At 37.1% G+C, this 20,111-nt stretch overlaps 1 protein-coding gene across 1 annotated transcript in view; it reads right to left on the reverse strand.

Moving 5' to 3' along the window:
• LOC124289402 overlaps nucleotides 1-19,259 on the reverse strand; it is a 50,870-nt gene extending 31,611 nt beyond the window's left edge. Inside the window, 2 exon segments of the mRNA XM_046726024.1 lie at nucleotides 18,385-18,939; nucleotides 19,049-19,259. Of these exon segments, the coding sequence (XP_046581980.1) occupies nucleotides 18,385-18,939; nucleotides 19,049-19,259 (766 nt within the window).
• Between the last annotated feature and the right edge of the window lie 852 nt (nucleotides 19,260-20,111).

A 20,111-nucleotide genomic window follows, 5' to 3' on the forward strand; every position in this document is an offset into this window, starting at 1 on the left:
ATCAATGCAATTGGGATATGATGATATGTGTCAACCCAGTCAGCGAGCCTGACCACCACAATGACATGTGTTAACAAAGTCAGAGAGCCTGACCACCCGATCCTATTAGTCACCTCTTACGACGAGCCAGAGTGGCATAAGTGGTGATCCAGGAGTCACAACTTCTTTCATTACACAAAGATGTTCGTCAACTCTGATCAACAGGATCTATTGCTGATAGTTACTTATATTATGAAAATAAACAGTACAATGCCTCATGACTTCAACACACGACATTCCTTTTGTGAACATTGTATATCAAAGCTAAAATTCAGGATTCACATCTTTTCTAACAAATGTGAAAACCCTGTTTGAAGCTTGATCGTGGAAGGTATATAATTTCAGTGGGTGACCTTGATCAAAAGAATGCACAGGCCTTTCAATCGAAAGTCATTCATATTCATCCCCAAACCAGTCTTCGAGGCCGGAAGCAACATCAAAGGGTGGTTTGGATGAATAGCGATGAATATTGCTAAAAAGTTGTCAGTGACTACAGTATGTGAATATTCTCCACCAAGGAGATCATGCCATCCATCAGTAGTTGGAATGGTTAAGAACTGTTTATTAAAGCAAGCAATGTAAAAGCTGTAACATCACTGACACGCAGTAATTATATTTCCATATGCATGTGGGTGAGTAAATATGTTTTACACCACATTACACAATATTCCAAGAACATCAAGGCAGGAAACAAAAAAGAGTTCCGCACAGTGTAACCATCTTCGGATTCAAACCCAGGAATTTGGCATGATGACAACAGCTTGACCAATAAAAACACCACTGATCCACACAATACTCCAAGAACATCAAGGCAGGACCCAGAAAATTGTTCCGCGCAATGGAACCATCTTGGGATTCAAACCTAGAAATTTGGCATGATAACAACATTTGAACCACTAGATATACCACTGCTCTGAATCTTGACTCCTGAGCCATATACTTCACGAGGCAATTTCTTACTAGTTAGTATTACAGGCTTATTGAACATGTTCAACAAGCTATACAATCTAGCACCAGACTGTGGACATAACATAAATCCTTAATACCTAGTGACAAAACGAAATACCCTACGTATCCACTACTTACTCTTAAAATACCACTGTCTACATCAAACAGATTGTCTGATTCTAAACAATTGCAGAAATCTCTTCAACATACACTCGCCTTTTTATAGCTAAGGTTGAGAATGTAGACAACCCTGTATACATACAAACAATTTGCTTAAACCGAGATCTCAAACTTGAAACGTGAGTGTGCCAACGAATCAATACTCCTAAAACAAGTCGAGCTGTTTCCTATACAATCATTTCATCACTTCCTTTTTTAATACTTTCATTTCACAGGTATAGGCACATGCTTTGATAAGAGAAGCTTTGATGGTGTAATGAGGCATTTTCAGTTATGTTTTCATAATTTATGTTCACTATAAATTTACAACATCTTGCATTTTCACATACTGATGATGAATGTACCGCTTAAATAACTAAATATGATTTCTATAGTTGCTAGGTAACTAATTATAACTGACACAAATAATGCACTCAATACACTTTTGAAAATAAAACATTCAAGATTTCAAGCCTGTACCTCTAATAAACCTGGAAAAAAAACCTGATGTACATTTGAACACATTGTTAAATTTAAAAAAATATAATTCAACCAGACCATAATCCAGGTTATCATGGTTGAATTTCAACCAAATATCAGACTAATTGTAAACATACACTTTCTGTGAGGGTAACAGTCTTTCACCAATGTAAACAAATATACCGTTTGCCTCTGCACTATTTAAACAAGACACCGGGTTCTACACACCTCGAACAGCCGATAATTAGTGGTCAACTACAACCTAAACCACCCTGTAGACTAATAAGGCTTTCTGCTTGTCAGCCTCCAGAGTCCGGGGAGTATGACCTAGCCTTGGCAAATAAAGCTCCTCCTGAAATTGTGTATCTCCAAGATGCTTTTAACATTCTGATAAGGAGGAAACTTTGTTGAACAAAACCGTGCTGATTTAATGACTTACTGTCAGGTTGCTTTGAAAACAGGTTTATCAAAGACAATACAAGGTGAGGTGACACTTGAAAAGAGTATTGAATGTTTCTACGCTGTGAAAAGTCCACCTTGTCATGAACTGGAAAGTAATAAACCTTTGGAACTCAACATTCAGATTTCTTGCAGGTTGATATGAAGAAATCCTTATTAACATTTTGTTCTCATTCGTAAATCGATAGTTTTCACGAAAGCTAGCATCCATTAACCAGTGAAAAATATTATCGTGAGTGTACATACTACAAAAAAGTCAATATCTTATTGTTCAGAACATTATAATTTGTATTTAACAAAAAATGGACGAGGGATCACATTAGTTTTTCCTCAATCATCTAAATAGTTACCATAGCAACACAATTTATGTTCTTCAGGGACAATGTTTTTTTCAACTTAACTTTGAAATGGAGAACCTTTGTTGTAACTGTTTGAAACTATGATTCATCACCAAACATAGATTCCTTATCCACATCTCATAGTGCAGCTGTAACAAAACACCTTGCCGTTTGATCCTGTCTGCACCTTGAACATCCTAGGTTTTCCGTAATATCTAACAGTGAATCATCCAATGATCTTAGACTGCCTGTAAGAGGATAAGCACATTTATCGCTTGACTGGAATTCAGGCTCTCTGCGACCACAGATGTGAAATATAATCCATTATGCAGCAACTACAGCTTGGATATGTTATTGATGTTTTGCAACTGGAATCTTAAGTTACCCTGAAAAAAGCTCAGTGTGTATATGGTTTCTGACTTTGATGTTTTTCCCCATTTTTATTATCAACATAGCTCTTAAACTTTGTGTCTTATCTTGCCAAAAGATCTGTACCTGATCTTTTATTCAACAGCCAATGTTTCTAAAATAAATATGAGTCAAATGATTTTACTTTGATGTGAAAACATCTAAGATAGTATCTTGTTATGTCAGCAAACACCTATAATGGTGATAAAGTCATTCCAATATAGAGATATTGTTTATGTCCAAAATAATTTTTTCCCTATTATGTTTGATACATAGTTATTATAATACAGACGTTTCATCAGAAATTTTGGATGAAAATCCAATTTAAATTTTTATAGAAAATAGTATACGTAAAAACAGTGCTCATGTTAAGTGTAAACTGATTCTTAAAAACAATGGTTAAGTCAAAAAGTGTGATTTGAAACACCATCTTCCTACATGCCCAGAATCTATACCAGGTTCACTGACAATACTATTCCCCTGTAGAGTAGTATCCTCAGAAATGATGACCCTGTAGGCTACCATATTACAGTTCATTGTCAGTCACCTAATTAGCAACACAGACATTAGTTAGGTCAAGTGAAAAGTTATGACATGGTGATCGATCGATGAAGAATGTTTCGGAGGGAAAATTATCCCTTCGAGCAAATGCACCATGAATATTCGTCCTACCCATTGTCCAGTAAGCATACACCATGACAATGACACAATGGCCGTTGCTAATTTAGAGAATAACCAACGAGCTACAAGGAATTACGGATTATCTGTCTCACGTGAATGAATGGCCTTAATACCCGCCTTTGGTGACGGACTTACGGCATTCGTTCACGAGGGAGGATAATCTATAATTCCCAATTTCGAGTAGGTTATTTTGTAGTTTATTCATTAACATCTTAAGACAGAAAATAAAGAAAAAGAATGAAATGTCAACCCTATAGAGACTTAACTTCACTGAGTGCTGTTAGTTCAGATGACATGTTTTCATTAACAATGAAGCACTTTGACTTCCTAAGGCTTCTCCTGACCAATCAGAATTTAGAACTGCTAAAATAAACAAGTCTAAACATGAGGCAGTTATTAAACATAACTCTGTCCTTTGGGATAATATTTTAAAATGTCGTTACAAATGCTTCTGAAGTGACCCCTTAGACTGACAAAGAGTTACATCAACAGCTACCTATCATGTGTTAGCTTGTTGGGCTAGCAATGACCTAATAGCTATTGGGAATTGTTTCAAAATAATGTTCCTCACAAATATTGGGTTATTATTTATTGATGCTGTCCATCTGTTTATTTCTTTGTATGAACGGACAGTCAAGCTGATTAGAAACCAAATGGTTAATTATTAAGTCTTAAAGATGGTGGAACAGTTGCATGGAAAACATTAGCGTTTTTAGTTAGATACAATGACTATCCACGATACAAGGACACAATCTCCAGGAACTGAGTGTATTAAGTTAATCAGATTCATTATACAATATTTCTCAACCAACAGATAGATATTTAACATCACAAAATGGGGTCTGTATGACAACCCATTAGGAAATAAGGTTCCTGAAGACTTCTGTGGGTTATGATGTGACCTGACTGCCCCTAATGACTTCATGGCACTAGACTGTCAAAGAGGGTGGAGCATGTTAACATACAGACCTCTGTGGAATTGGGTCTGGCATTTGCTGATTACCAGAATTATTCCATACAAACAAACATTTTCTTTGTTATACATTTTATCCTAATAGATACTGTAACCATGGTTACCAACACACTTGATACAAGAGAACAATCAATAATTTAGCATAAATATTAGTTTCGACGGTAAAAGCCCCATTATATTAATAAGTGGGAATTCAGCTGACATACATGGGAAATTATTATTATCATCTCCATCAAAAACCTGCAGTACATCATGTTCTATGAAACACGACATTTCATAAAATATGTGTGTGACACAACAATGCCATGTTATAATTTACAGTCATTTCGCTGTTTCACATATATGCCTTTATATTTAAATAATATGTTTTTGGTTAAAGTTCAAAACTTTGGAAAGTATTTTAAGTTTTACACTCTCGTGACCTTGATTCGTGGATATAAGGGAAGTGCGACTGAATTCATATTTTAAATGCATGACTTCATTTAGTATACGGACTGATTATTTTATTCATTAATTCAGCAAATTGAAAATGCCTAATATTCCACTTGTGAATGAAACGTTTGTTTACGGAAGCCATTTGCAATCATCACCCATTCATGTGCCCACAAAATGTGACGGCAACTTGTTTCGTGGATTACTTAGTCGGTTACTTTATACAACTATGTACGACATCCCACTGCAGTAAGTATTGACACCAAGGAAAGCAGACAACGAGAAGTGAAAAGGTTGGAGCTAACGGTGTCTTTTTTCACTTGACATTTTGTAAAAATAAAATTTGGCAATGGTGGTATTTGTGATCTGGGGCTATTTATCTCAATGCTGGACAATTACATTTAGTGTACTTACGTGTAATGCAGAGATTTGGAACTTTTTTGTCAGCAAGGCGTGGCATTGTAAGTACATCAAAAGTACCGCTTTGTGACATCAGTCCAGACTTAATTTAGGAGCTAGCATAATAATTTCCACGATCCACGAATCAAGGTTAACCACCAATTTAGGTTACGGTTCTGTAATATTAATGTTTTGACAATAATCAACAAGCCATTTGCAGAGATGCCAACCCCAAAGTTTTGCAGATAGTAGTTTCAAGGATCAAAATTAGTAGTTTGACCATAAAATTAGCAGTCAACTAAATACTTAACATCATGATGGATTCTGAGAAAAATAATATGACACCAATCAAGAGTGAAGCTTTAATTAAGCAAATTTCTAAATTATCAGCAATACATTTTTTCTTGTTGTCTCTTTTTGGCGAAAATGTATTTAATCGACAAAAATATATGTTTTTGTCAATATATTCAAATTTTTATGAATTTTCTTCAAAATTTTGTACAATTTCTAGTGCAATCGTATTGGCATAGCTTGAGGCTAAAATTCGTAGCGACTATGATAAAATTGTAGAGGTTGGCATCTCTGCATTTGATGCATAAAATTGTCTTAAATTCCGAAGTCATGAACATGAGATTGTAATTTTCATTTGTATTTGCCTCCTGACTGGACTTACAAGTCAGTAACATCTTTTTTACAGATAACACAATTGAGTTATGGTAGTTTCCACTGATGACACAATCAGAGCTATGGGAGATTTCACTGATACAAAAGGTGATCTAAAGTAGACTTCGCTGATACCAAAGGTCAACTACAGTAGATTTCACTGATGAGGCAGTTCACATTTGTTCGATCTGTCATAGGCTTCTGATAACACAAGCGATCTGTAGCAGTTATCACCTTCGACACAAGTAGAGCAATGGTAGACTTCACTGATTCATGATTTATAACTACCACATACAATCTCACCAGAAATCTAATCCCCAAGAACAAACAGTGAAGAACTAAAAACCATTGATTTACACTTGCTTGAAGGAGCAGACTACCAAGAAGACATCAATATTGCCATGACAGTGGGAGCTTGACTATAGTAACACTGACATAACACAATCCATATTCTATTCCACAAAACAGGATCTTTGTGTTGCTAATTTTCAACGTAGGTGTAACTATCTACCATGAAGAATTAGCACATTGGTCTATCCACATGAATTATCATAAAAATAACATATGATTTAAGTTTCAAAAAGATATTTCATAACTTCAAAGATTTTCTTTCCAACAAAATAACTTATGACGTCAGCAGAGTATTATGTTTTAAAGTTCTCAAAAATATTTAACAATTTCTCGGACTTAATTACGCACCATGCAGCCAATTCAATAATGTTATTTTTAAATACTCTTTAAACAGGTTCTTGAGTTCAGAGTCTATGTGCTCGATTTTAATTGCACTGCGAAAACACACTCCTTGGCAACTCGACACACACATTTCCACATGATTCTCCACAAAACACACACAATTATTTTGAATATCACTATGCGGGCCATGGCTGGGCTCGGTATCCTCTGTGGAAGACATCAGAGCTGAGTGTAAGACAACAACACGAGAGATGTGCGAGTGCAGTCCTCGGTGTTGCCAGGAGAAACAGAGGGTTACAACGATCAGTGGACTGTTTACCTCTACAACGTCAGTCACTGTCAATATTTACCTTTGACTTTATCTAACCAGGTGATAAATCAACGACACAATTTATCCTGTTTTTACAATGCTGTTTCACGTAATATTCATAACCTTGGTCATTATGTGACATTTGGATGCACTTTCTACAAGTCAACAGGTTTTGATGTTTGTACACAAAAAGTCATATTGTTGTAATCAAAAGGTTTACATTCTCAATGCCCAATGTTGTTGTACAGCCTTAAGAACTTTACAAAACCTGGCTAACCCAAATTATTATCAAACAATTTTAGCAGAATTAATATTATCTAGTTTCTTCCAAACAATAATATTTCAACATTACCCATGAACATATATGATTAAAATCATATATATTTTTTATCAGCTATTGATTTGTTTCTTAACAAGTTCAAATGAACACTTGCTTTGAACTTCTGATTTGAACTTGCAACAATCCACATAAGACAACATATTTCACAAAAGAATATTATTAATGTAGTATTTGATCTTATAATGCCTTCAAATAATGGCCACTGTTTAGCATATCATGTTAGATGCAACCTTTCCTTGCAGCCAGTCACAAAATAATCTTGTTCTCATAAACTTTCTCAAAACTGAAAGGAGGATTTTATTAATCAAATTTATGTATTTAGTAGATGACAATTCGATAGAAGTAAACTTGATTCAAATGTACTAGGTGAGCCCTTTCAGGTATACTTCTTGTAGCTGGAAGTGAAAAAAGTTTCAACCTGGTGACGAGCGAACGCTTTTAACCACTTGGGTACCCCACCACCCCGCCCACTTTGTGTAAAATTTATTGAGTTTATTTCTGCTTGAGAAACTAATTTTCTTAAAACCATCAATGTATGGTTTTACTCCTTGACGCCAACATTTATACACAAAGAATTTAGCCATCAATAGTAAAAGGTCAAAAAGTTATCTGTGACAGTATTTCAGTCACACCAAAACATAACAAGTTCAGCAGAGAGCTTCAGATTGAATATATGGTCACATGTCTGTGTCAACCATCCATGGAAGTTATTCCAAATGAAATCTACAAATGGACACTGCCAAAACAAGTGAATTATAGTTTCTTCACATGAAGAACAGGCTTTAACATTGCAGAAAGGCCTGGGCAGAAGTGAAAATATTATGGTTCAGGGACTGTGAGAAAGACTAGGCAGAAGTGAAAATATTATGGTTCAGGGACTGTGAGAAAGACTAGGCAGAAGTGAAAAATATTATGGTTCAGGGACTGTGAGACAGGCAACTGATGTTCATCTAGCCTGAGGTTTGGTATCATTTGATCACAATACCCTGGGGGGGGGAATACAGATCAGTTATGTTATACCTGTGTATCTCGCCTGGCCCCTGCTGGGGGTCAAAATACCACCAAAACATTCCCACAGTTCCCACACAAAGGAAATCAGCAAGGAGTCGAGGACAGTGCTCCTCTCATTGAACAGCAAGTGGAAAACTCTGTATTCAGTCTATTTGAAACAAAAATGTGCCTACATCCCATCTCCGCCCAAACAGGGTAGGTAGGCTAGGAAATCATCTTCGGCATTTGCAAAGGAAGGTTTATGACAGTTTTCATATTAAAGTGTAAACAATAATGCTTGAGCCTAAGTATGGACAACACAAGGAAAGTGCTAAAAGCTAAGGTTAACTTGAGAAAAAGAAATATAAGGTTTAGGTAACAGGTTTGTTTAATCACATTTTAGGGATTTGAAAGTGAAACATTCGCTTGTATGGTCAAACAAATAAAAATATAATACTGTAGTGGATTTTTAAACTTTTCTCAAATTTTTCTCTTAATTTTAGTCCATTATACAATCAGAGATGTAGTTATGATTTAGCATATGAATCTTTTTGGTTTTATTCACACAGAAATTAGTTGGATTAATTTTATAGTCATTGTTATACCTTTGGGGATATATAAGAACCCTTGTTATTCTAATTTGATGTATTTTCCGAATTTAGGATTTTTTATTTCAGCAGTTCCATAACCCAAGCAAAATACAATGTAAGACCCCATGGTCAGGGTTTCTCATTTTAAGATCATCTGAAGAATCAGCAATACATATTTCAGCTGCTGTCTAACACAGATATCAACAACTGATGACACTGTATCATACATTATGGAAGAATTATTCATCAATTTGACTTAGCTGCACTACATAACTTTAATGTAGGCTTTTAGCCATATGCTGTCTGAGAGGTATAAAATTTCTTTTTAGATGATTTTTTCTTTCTAAAAAGTTCCTTCAGACTGGGAATGTCCATCAGTAAAGTGGATTACTGTGAAATCTGCAAAAACACTATACTGGTAATCAAATAATTCCTTGTCAGTGAATAAAATCAACTTGACAAAACCTATTTCTCAAATGAGCTCTTGAGAGTATGATATGTGAAGCAACACAAAAAGGATTTACCAAATCTGTTTTTATGTAATATGAGAATCATGGGACCATTACATGGAAATGTTGGTGTCAAACGTTTTTGTCACCAGATCAATCAGTGGCAGATTTGACGTCAGAAGAAGACACACCATGCTACAATACATTAAATAATTTGTCTAATATCCTAATTCTATAAACATTGCAAACAATGTCAACATAAATGTAGCCTTATGTTCTCAGATTAAGAAAAAAGGTTAAAAAAAGACAAAAAGCTCTCCAAAACATCATAAATCTGTCAAAGATAGAACATTATGTTCTTCAACATTGAAAAAAAAAAAAAAAAAAAATGAAAAAGTCCTAAAACACATCCCCATCTGTCAACAAAAGTATGGCCCATCAGTATATTCTAAATTAAAGATGTGAAATATATGCAGTATCAAAGTCAAAATTCAATTAAAACAATATTTCAGCAACGCATCAAATGCATCAGGACGATGAGATAAAATGTACACACCTTCCCTGACAACATGTTACATATGTTGGAATTACACTTTGTTCCTAACTTTTTCCGAATAAAACATGCAACCTCTTCACCTCCACAGAAAGCAATAATTCAGTTTCATTTAGTTTTGTGAAATATACATGTGTCATAAATAATGTTCCCCTAAATGTTGACAGAATCCTATTGCTTCCAAAGCATTGGCTACACTTCCTTTCAGCAGATGAACAGCTAAGCTTAGTCTTTGGGAAATAGGCCATGAAGCCCCACCAGTATCAGATCAATTAACAAATTGAACGCAGACGAAACAAAGCGGCCGCCATGTAATGAAGCTTACTGTGACAGAGCCTGAGGAATTTCTCATGTACCTGGAAGAAGTCAAGATGATTACCTGAACACCGCCCTGAACGTGACAAACTGAACCCAACTGTAGTGTATATAGCAGCGTGTAGGCAGGGGCTCACATGGTGTAGACAGGGTTTACTGACAATACTTCACAACCCCTGATGACTAGCGCTCGCATGCTGCCCAGCTAACACTGACCAGGAACAACCTTCTAGGATTTGGGCAAATTAATCTTAGAATATCTGGGGTTAATCAGAAAATCTTGAAGTAACAACATGAACAACTTTCTAGGATTTTGACTAATTGACCTCGTGTCAAAAAGGTAATCTCGATGAAGTAACTATACTGAATTACTATATTTATTTGATACATCTGTTAAAATGCAAATAGAAAAATATAATGTTATTTCTTCGAAAATATATCTTGAAGAAATGGTTAACTACACGCGAGCATGGTGACAACAGCTTAGAGATTAAAAACAACATTGCTGATTTCATTGAAATCATGTTGATCAGCCTTCCAAAACAGGTATTTGGGGAAATCAAAAGCATGGAATTAAAATGAGAGCCTTAATTCTTCCCTCCATTCATCATTCATTCACCCACCCACCCATCCATCCACCCATCCATCTGTATATTCATTATGCAATGTTACAGGTGTATCACAGTAGGTGACACCAAAATGAGCTACCCACCAGGAATGCAATCAGGGGAATCGGCGTGGGATCAACACTTTACCCACTAGGCTAACACAGCACCTTTTCACGATCACTAACAAACACAGATGTCTTGTAATTATCAGATTGGTCTAATGAGGGACTGCCCTATCTAAAATGTACTGCCAGTGATCAATACAGTCTCAAATCAGGCTGATCTCAATGAGACATCGCGGCCATCTGGACAGATCGTGAGAATAACCAGCTTATGTTGTTGTAGCTAATCAGAGTTATAACACATCACATACTCGCCAGCAATCGTCTTCTGACAACTCGCCTGACTTTAATCAATAGCCATGAAAACTTCATCAGGGTAGGTCACACCCAGTAACAATGTTCAACATGATCATTGCCAGACGACGGCATTTTTACTGAAGTATCTCCTTACTGTACGTCCATGTGCTTCTCATGATTCTATATTGCTAGCATACACTATGTATCAAGCACACAATTGTTCAATACCATTGTGAACAGAGCTCCTTAGGGTATGGATTAAGCTTGTTCCCAGATGGGCCATCTGTTCTACAATTGCAGTACAGATGAAGGAGCAAGAATATACTGTTCCTTATAATATCGAAGCTGACATCCATAAAGTTGTCTCTTTATAAGCATCACTTTGAGGTTTGAGAACAGAATATCCCATGTGGTATAGCTTGTAGTCGAACTTGCAAATTACCATCTGTCCTACTTTACATGACTGCATACTTCCAGAAATGGTAAAACAAAACCACTACCCCTCCGATATCAATCGCAAACCAGTGATTAATATTATCTGTTAACAACAACCAGAGGACCAAGAAAAAACCTTGGTAATAAGGTAATTTTAAATGTATTTGATGAAACCAGACTCAAAACTTTTTGTCCCTAATACCCTCTGCAAAAATTTACAGTTTGTCACACTCACTTTGTTAATCGCCTGGATATTTTCCAGCGAGGACTCTGCAGTTCAATAATCCTGTAAGTCAATATCGCTTCTCTAGTGGTGCTTGTTAAGGAGCTTGTTAATTTTGCAATATCAATGGCTGCTTCTCAAGCATTATTTACAGCAGACATGGCAGTTTCTACCTACCTGGGAGTAATCAGCTTCGTGCTTATAAACAAAAGCTGGTGTATAAATGAAAAAAGAACCCTTTATGACAATTAAAGTACATTGATCTGTTTTTTCCACATGCTTTTAGCATTTTCAGTTTGGTTTTATTGGAGGATGTACTCCACATATTTATTGACTATTCACTGCATAATATTTTAAGTCATGGACAGTTCAATATAACTATTCTATCTCATTTATAAAATTCCTGGACAGTCAGTGAGATATCTAAGCTTAATGGTTACAGCATTTGCTTGTCATGCTGAAGACACGAGTTCGATTCTTCACATATGTACAATGATGTCATGATATTGCTGGAATAATTTATATTGCTAATAGCTAAGTAGAATTAAACTCACTCACTCATAAATTCCTAATGACATGGATGCAATTGTCAATTATCAATGTTTTATTTGTTTCACAAAATGTGCCAATATCAAGTTGTTGTGAATAAAACATTACTTGAAATTTGTTAGTTGGAATGTATAAATTTCCTGCATTTATAAGAATTATATGCTTCAAGTAAATTTAATACCATCCAAAGCTTTAAATTAAAATTGCTTTTCAATATCTTAGAAGTTCAAGTCTGAACAGGAATATGGAATATTAATTCTAATTCAGGAATTTTGAACATGTTGGCCTACATTTCCTGTATATTGGCTGTGAGTACGCCCAGATAAAACCCTGCTATATCACATACTGAAGAGTTACCTGGATATCATACTACAGCTTCATGCTGTTAATGACAAGTGACACGCAATATTGACATGTTAACAGCTGACTGACATAAGTCAATCAGACAACTACAGTAGTGTATCACATTTCCCACCATGTTGTGTGTTCAAGTGTACACAGCATATCAAATTCTATACCTTAGTAGGTTGGGCTACTTTCCAGTATCTTAAGTGTAATTTGAAAGTGTTTTATTGCAAAATGTTTCTCTAAATAGATCATACACTTTCAAAAAATATTTTTTTCATGGTACAATCTTTGAGATCAATGCATTGACACTTTCAAGGTGCGTGTTGCTTTCAATATATTTATATAAGTCTCAGGGAGGTCAAAATGGCAGTCCAACTTTAAACATTGAATTAAGACTAGTCATGGAAGACAGGTACAAGGTACCTGATATTCATGTTGTTTGTGAGGTTTTGTTGGCGAGACATGATGAGGACCAAATGTTTATGTACCTGTAGGGAATCAGGTCTGAAAAAGTGATCGGTACCCAATCAGAATTTACAGGACGTGAATTCATGCATCTTATATGCATAAAAATTGACAATGAACGCAACAAAATTTCTTAGCACATCCACAGGGATGCAGAAAAGTCCAAATACTTTTGTAAACATTCCAATCAAGTACAGTAAAATACCTTTATAACGAACCCTAAGGGACCACTGAAATTAGTTTGTTACATCCGTAGTTCGCTATTCACTTTTTTATATGATAATATAAGGTTTATTCGGGACTTTTAAAACAGTTCGCTATAGCTGTCAGTTCGTTATATCCATGTTCGTTATAATAGTATTCTACTGTAACAACAAGTTATCAATGAGTTTGCTATTCGCTGGGTTATGGTATGATTTGCAATTTAATTACTGTAACAATTAATGTGTTGATCATGATACACAATACAATAACAGTATTAATAATAATGTTTAAGTGTCTGTGACCCCATTGTGTTGTCCAGGACCCCTGAAAATTCTAAGTATGAGTCCCAGGGACCCTGAAATACAGGACTCAGGATAAATCCCTACCTCATACTTGTCTCTTAGTGGGAATGCTGTGGCAGAGAAGGTCCCTAGTCTCTGCTAAAATGTTATGTTCATGTGAGGATTTGGGGGATTCCAGTACCTAATGTGTCTGTGTAGATTCTTGGGCAGGATAGGGCCGTATTACCCTATTGTAAATTCATTATCCAAAACTTTTCAACAGTCAGGATTATGTTAACGATAAATACTGTGTTCTATAAACATTCAAACTAAAAATCATTGTAAGTCCTGCCATGCAAAAACATTGAGCTGTTTAAAATATAAATACTACAATCATAGACTCCATGATACATATAACTAACAGTTCGATGCTGTGGCGTTATATGCCCAGATTTCTGAATGTCACAGTTGACTTTCTTCAATCTAACATTAACATGAACAACACTACATGTGCAATAATGTCATGACTACGTCAGCAAAATGTTTGAGAGTGCCACATATTTAGAATTGCCAAGTGATTATTGGGAGCCATATGCCCTCACAACTGTACTAGTCCTGAACGTGACAGCTCCTGGGTAGGGCTGTATTTAGGGCATCAGAACTACTATGGTTATGTGTTCCACATCATCGACTCACTGTAGGCATATAGTCAGCTGGGTTCAGCCAGGCAGAACACCATCACTCTGCCCATATCAACAAACATTGTGCTGCCTTCAGGTCAGGTCTATAAGTAAAAGCATGACGATGCTGACGCATTCAAAGTTTTGCCTACAGAATTTTCTTTTAAAGTTGATCACTTCCATGAAGCCTTCTTGTCCCTCTACAATCTCTTTTAAAAATCCTCATTATCAAAAGGTCATGAAACCTTTTTGTTAAAATACCTCATCTGACAGTAAGATACTATATGGATGACGACGTATTTATTACATTATGATGCGACATTTCAGTGTAGGTCCTTCAGCAACTTCTGAACTGCCATTCAAACAGATCATCTGACTTTGTTAACATAAAAACCCACACAGAATTAAACACACAAAATTCACTAGTCTTTGTTTGAGTCAAACGAGAATATTCTTTGGAATATTACTTAATTAACAATCCCTAAAATCCTCAATTAATTACAGTACACGTGTATATCCTTGGACGATATTCACAATGTGTGAATGAAATACAGGCAGCAGGCAAATAAAACCAATAAATCAATCACATCTTGGGACAGAATAATTAACTGGCACCTCCACTCCTCGACTGCTCCCTAACCTGTGACGCAATCAGTAGTATCCTTTGAAGTAAGAAACAGTATATCAACCTGTCAAAGTGTGGGGGTGGGGGTGTGTTTTTGTTGTTGTCCCCAGTCTGGCACTTCCCTGTTGTCATTTTCATACCATTGTTCTCAATTATTCCTATCTGCCTCAGGTGCTGTAAGCAGTTCACCATGTATGCCATTGCTGTAACTGTTACGGTCTGGGCTGTTATTGCCATGGGCTTGTGAGGTGTTAAGGCTTTGTATACCTGCTTCACAATACTCCAGTGATAATAATGTGTATCTCTGATGTAATTTACAAGGATGGCTTGGTCTGGCTGATGTGACAGGTGGGGGTGAACTTATCATAATTAATTTATTATGGCTCAATGAAGGCTTCTATTGTTAGCTGGGATCTATGCTGCAGAGGTTTGTGTACATTTCCAGCTAATGTCCCAACAAAGTTAGTGCCACTTGTGACACCAGCACACCTCTGGTTAAATACCAATCTCCTTAAATACTGATAAACATCTAATAAAACTTACATTTGAAGTTATTGGATCTTCAGGTTGGACATAATGAGTGAGTGAGTGAGTATGGTTTTACCCGCTTTTAGCAATATTCCAACAATACCACGGCGGGGACACCAGAAATGGGCTTCACATATTGTACCCATGTGGGGATTCGAACCCGGGTTCTGTGTGTGGTGAGCTAATGCTTTAACCACTAGGCTACCCCACTGCCCCTCAGAGTCCTGATGTTAGTTTTATTAATTAAATAGACTAGGTGTAAATATCAGATAGTTTATTGATTTTGGAAAAATCTGCAACAAAAAACATGTACCAGGTAACAAGAAAGGATTTCCCACTTGAACATTTGGACCCGTGAAGGTCCGGGTTAGAATGAACCTTCAGTAACCCATGCTTGTCGTAAGAGGCGACTAACGTGATCGGGTGGTCAGGCTCGCTTGCTTGGTTGACACATGTCATCGGTTCCCAGATCGATGTTCATGCTGGTGATCACTGGATTGTCTGGTCCAGACTCGATTATTTACAGACCACCGCCATATAGCTGGAATATTGCTGAGTGCGGCGTAAAACTAAACTCACTCACTCACTCAACATTTGGACTCAACACAGGACTTCTGTACAAGAAACACACCAACCATTATACCCCAACAGAAAAATGGCTGTTGGCAACTGAGCATGAAACACGGCCAACTAGCCAAGTAACGGCAGATTTCAGATATCTTGCAAGCATTATTAGCCTTCTACAATAAGACCCACCATGTTGACTCTGTAGAGGGTATAGAAGATGCATGCTGTCAGACAGGTTCGTCTAAAGTTAGCAAGGACTGTCACGTTATTGAAATGAATACTGGCTTTTCCTGCTTGTTGACACTGGCACCCAGCGCTTACAATATTCAAACAAACATTTCACTTCTATACCTTGCGTACTGGTTGTTGAACAGTTCCATGGCTTTGTGACAAGCAGACGACAGTGATCTCCATTTTACACAAACAGGTGGAGCTGACATGCTTCTTGCAAGACAAACATTAAATGTCAGTGGAAAGACTATAATTATATGAGAATGTAATAAATCAACTGATGATTTTCAAAACACCCATCATAAAACTGATGTGTTAATATTCCTCTGCACATTACAGTATCTATTTATCTGTGAGTCACATCCTGTGAGCCACACTGGCACGATACACCAATACATGCTAAATATTTTTATATTCGACGTGCATTTAAAGAATCATTAATCATGTCTTGTCCTTGCAAATGGTCATGCTGCTCTTTATATAATAACCACTGTTTTGCTAAAAAAACTCAGGTGACCTTTAGTTTGCAGAAGTTCTTTCTGTCAATCTTATCACCTATGTTTTGTTCTTAAAACTGTCAAGCAACTCTTCACATAATAACAATTGAGTTTCTTGAGAGGCATATAGAAGTTGGTATTCAAGTATAAGACAAAATATTATGGATGTCAACTTCTTCTTTATTGTATACACAAGCAATAGCCCAGAAACGTTGTGTATACAATAAAGAAGAAGTTGACATCCATAATATTTTGTCTTGTAATAATAAGAATTGTTTTGCAAAAAATAATCAAGTGACCTTTTTGGGCAGGAGTTCCTTCTCTGTCAGTACTATCACAATTGTGTCAACAGTAGACTCAACACAACATGAAATGAGTATAGCAGTAAGTACCCCATAACTGGAAGGTGGTATAAACCTAACTTCTTTGAGAGGCATATAGACTGACTGACTGAGTTTGGTTTTACGCCGCTTTTAGCAATATTCCAGCAACATCAAGGCGGGGGACACCAGAAATGGGTTTCACACATTGTACCCATGTGGGGATTCGAACCCAGGTCTTCGGTGTGACGAGCCAACGCTTTAACCACTAGGCTACCCCACCGCCCAAGAGAGGCATATAGAAGTTGGATCAGTCAAACAGGAAAACAATATGTGGACGAACAACTTCTTTATTATGTCACTCTCACTGTAATAAAGAAGTTGTTTATCCAAATATTGTTATAATTCCTTGGTATAAACCTTTGGTGCTGAATACATAAGCAAAACTCAGATTCATGGTTGCAATTCTAAAACTTGCACCGCATATGCAGGAGTTCTGTGCAATAGCCATAACTTTCATCATGTGTACATGAAAATGAATGTGACTAATAATAGCTGAGTTCTAGTGTCGGCTACAGGCGACCATCACATGTAATTTAAGTGGTATGTTGGAACACGACCATGTAAACAAACACCAAGTCAAGACTCCATGGATCATTACAATCTCTACATAATTATGCCACATGACAATAATGGAACACAAAATCAAAGGCCTTTTGGGGCAATGATCATGCATTCAAGGCCAACTACATAGGCCTGATGTCAATTCAAACAATAAGGCCATGTTACCTCAATTTGTTCATCCAAATCATACATACTAATCAAACTTTCACGTTCCACATGGCAGACTTCAAGTTATTTATCGACCATGATGTGGACTAATAATTTGCTACGTGTCATCTCATCCAAAAGTAAGTATACTGGATATTAACAGAATGCAAATTAAGACCCTTTCAAGGCTGCACTGCCAAAGTTAAGGCCTTTCAAGCCACAAGTCACATGTATTAGAATGACAAAGAAACTAACTGTTTTAAACAATGTTGGGTGCAGAGTATACTTTAATAGATGATAATATCCAATTGCTATTTTACACAAGAATTAACATTTTTTCCAAAAATTAGAATAAATAACATTCGATGCATTGATATTAAATAATGTAATGGGTAGCTTTTCACCCTTATTCTGAGTTAAAGAACTGTTAGTGTTGGGTAAGTTTTGGAAAGAGTTCATCATTATTGTACTTACCTATGAACATAATTGCTAGAAAGAGGAAGCTGTTTCCTGCTGCATGCAGCGCTGCGAGTACTATCCCAGTCACCACACAACAAACTCCCAACAGGGACAACACCACCAGAACCCATCGGAATGATGTCAATTTCACAAAACATTTCACACAAGGTTCTTTACATGCTCCCTCATCTGAATGTATTGAACTTGAGGATCGTGTGCGATTCCTACGGCCATGACGTGCAGTTCGGGTACTGGTTTCATGGGTCCTTTGTCTCCCTTGATTTCTTGTTCGATGATCTGGTCGAGTACGTCTCTCTCCATTCCGTGTTTGTCGATGCTGATTTGGCCGAGACGGCGTCACTGGAGATGCAACATGGGAGTGTAATAAATCAGGCAGGGTATCTGCCCGATGAGGGTCAATCCTGGCGGACACCCCAACACTAATGTCCCTGGTTTGAATCTGCCTGTATGTTGGTATCTGCACCTGCCTGGTGCCACTGTTGGGAGACACCGGGGAGGTCAGGGTCCTGTTGCAGGGAGGGGTACAGTGGTAGCTGAGGTGCCCCGCTCATGTCTGGTGGGCTGGATTCAAGCTCTGATACCACCCGTCTGCTCTCGCCAACATGGTGGGAGGGACTGTGCCCTGAGCCACTGAGACCTGCTTCAGGGTTAAACTCACTGGTGGAGTTTTGGCTGGGGGTCAGATCATTAACACTATCTGAGTTGACGGGCTGAAAGTAGGTCTCATTATCAACTATATCTGGGTAATTTGGCAAGGACTGTCTGTTCTGACTGAAATGTAACCATGAAGATCCTGCTGGATTAGACGGAGGGGGAGCCTTGTGTCCAGATGGATTTCCAGGGCCTATAACTTGAACTCCACTTGCCATTGAAACCTGCACCTTCTACTCGATCAGGTCTATATTCCCTCGGCTATGATCAACGATGATGTCAGGAAACAGGTGGGGGAGGAGACAGATGGACTCAGGGGGACAAGACTGCTTTGGCTCCACTAGCATGACCCCCTTTGACCTGGCACGTGGCCAACTTTAAGACTGCACTGGGCCACATGCTCTACTGTGAGGAAGTAAACATGGGCACTGAAATAGCCTAGACAGCCTGTAACAAAAGAAATATAGACCTTTGTCAACAAAGCCAATCATGGATTTCAATGGCTTATTCAAAGACACCCATGAATCTTTCGAAGTGGCTAGGCTGATCACTGAACCGTGAAATGAACACAATGCTTATCGATGCATGCACTGGGGACACTTAATTGACCATATTGAATTTACAGGGTCTGCTGTTACTTATGGCAAATGGTTACATAACCGTTGATCCTAACTAACTGAAGGTTAATAAACATAATTGGTCCCAACCAATTTCACTCAGTTAAAATCACCCTCACTTTCAATGTGTTACTGACACTTATTATTGTTTAAACTTAGTAACCGTCACTAGGGGATAAAATTTACAGGTCAAATCAGCTAAGATCACAGTTTGTTTGTAATGATAGTTTCACTCATAAGAAAAGACGATGAGAAATAGCTAATTGAAACACCTGTCATAGCGTACTATAAACACTAAGGACACCGTCATAGTGCTCTCATCAAGATCGACGTTTGACAATGATGATATCGTGTCAAGAGTTTGAGGATTATTGACACATAACACGAAAGAAATAACTATTCTTAACTGCCAGTCTAAGAAATCATGACAAGGGCAAAAGTAAACTTACCAAA

This window comes from Haliotis rubra, unplaced genomic scaffold, assembly GCF_003918875.1.
Source record: "Haliotis rubra isolate DU_JTF1 unplaced genomic scaffold, ASM391887v1 Scf44, whole genome shotgun sequence".
NCBI classification, from domain to species: Eukaryota; Metazoa; Mollusca; class Gastropoda; order Lepetellida; family Haliotidae; genus Haliotis; species Haliotis rubra.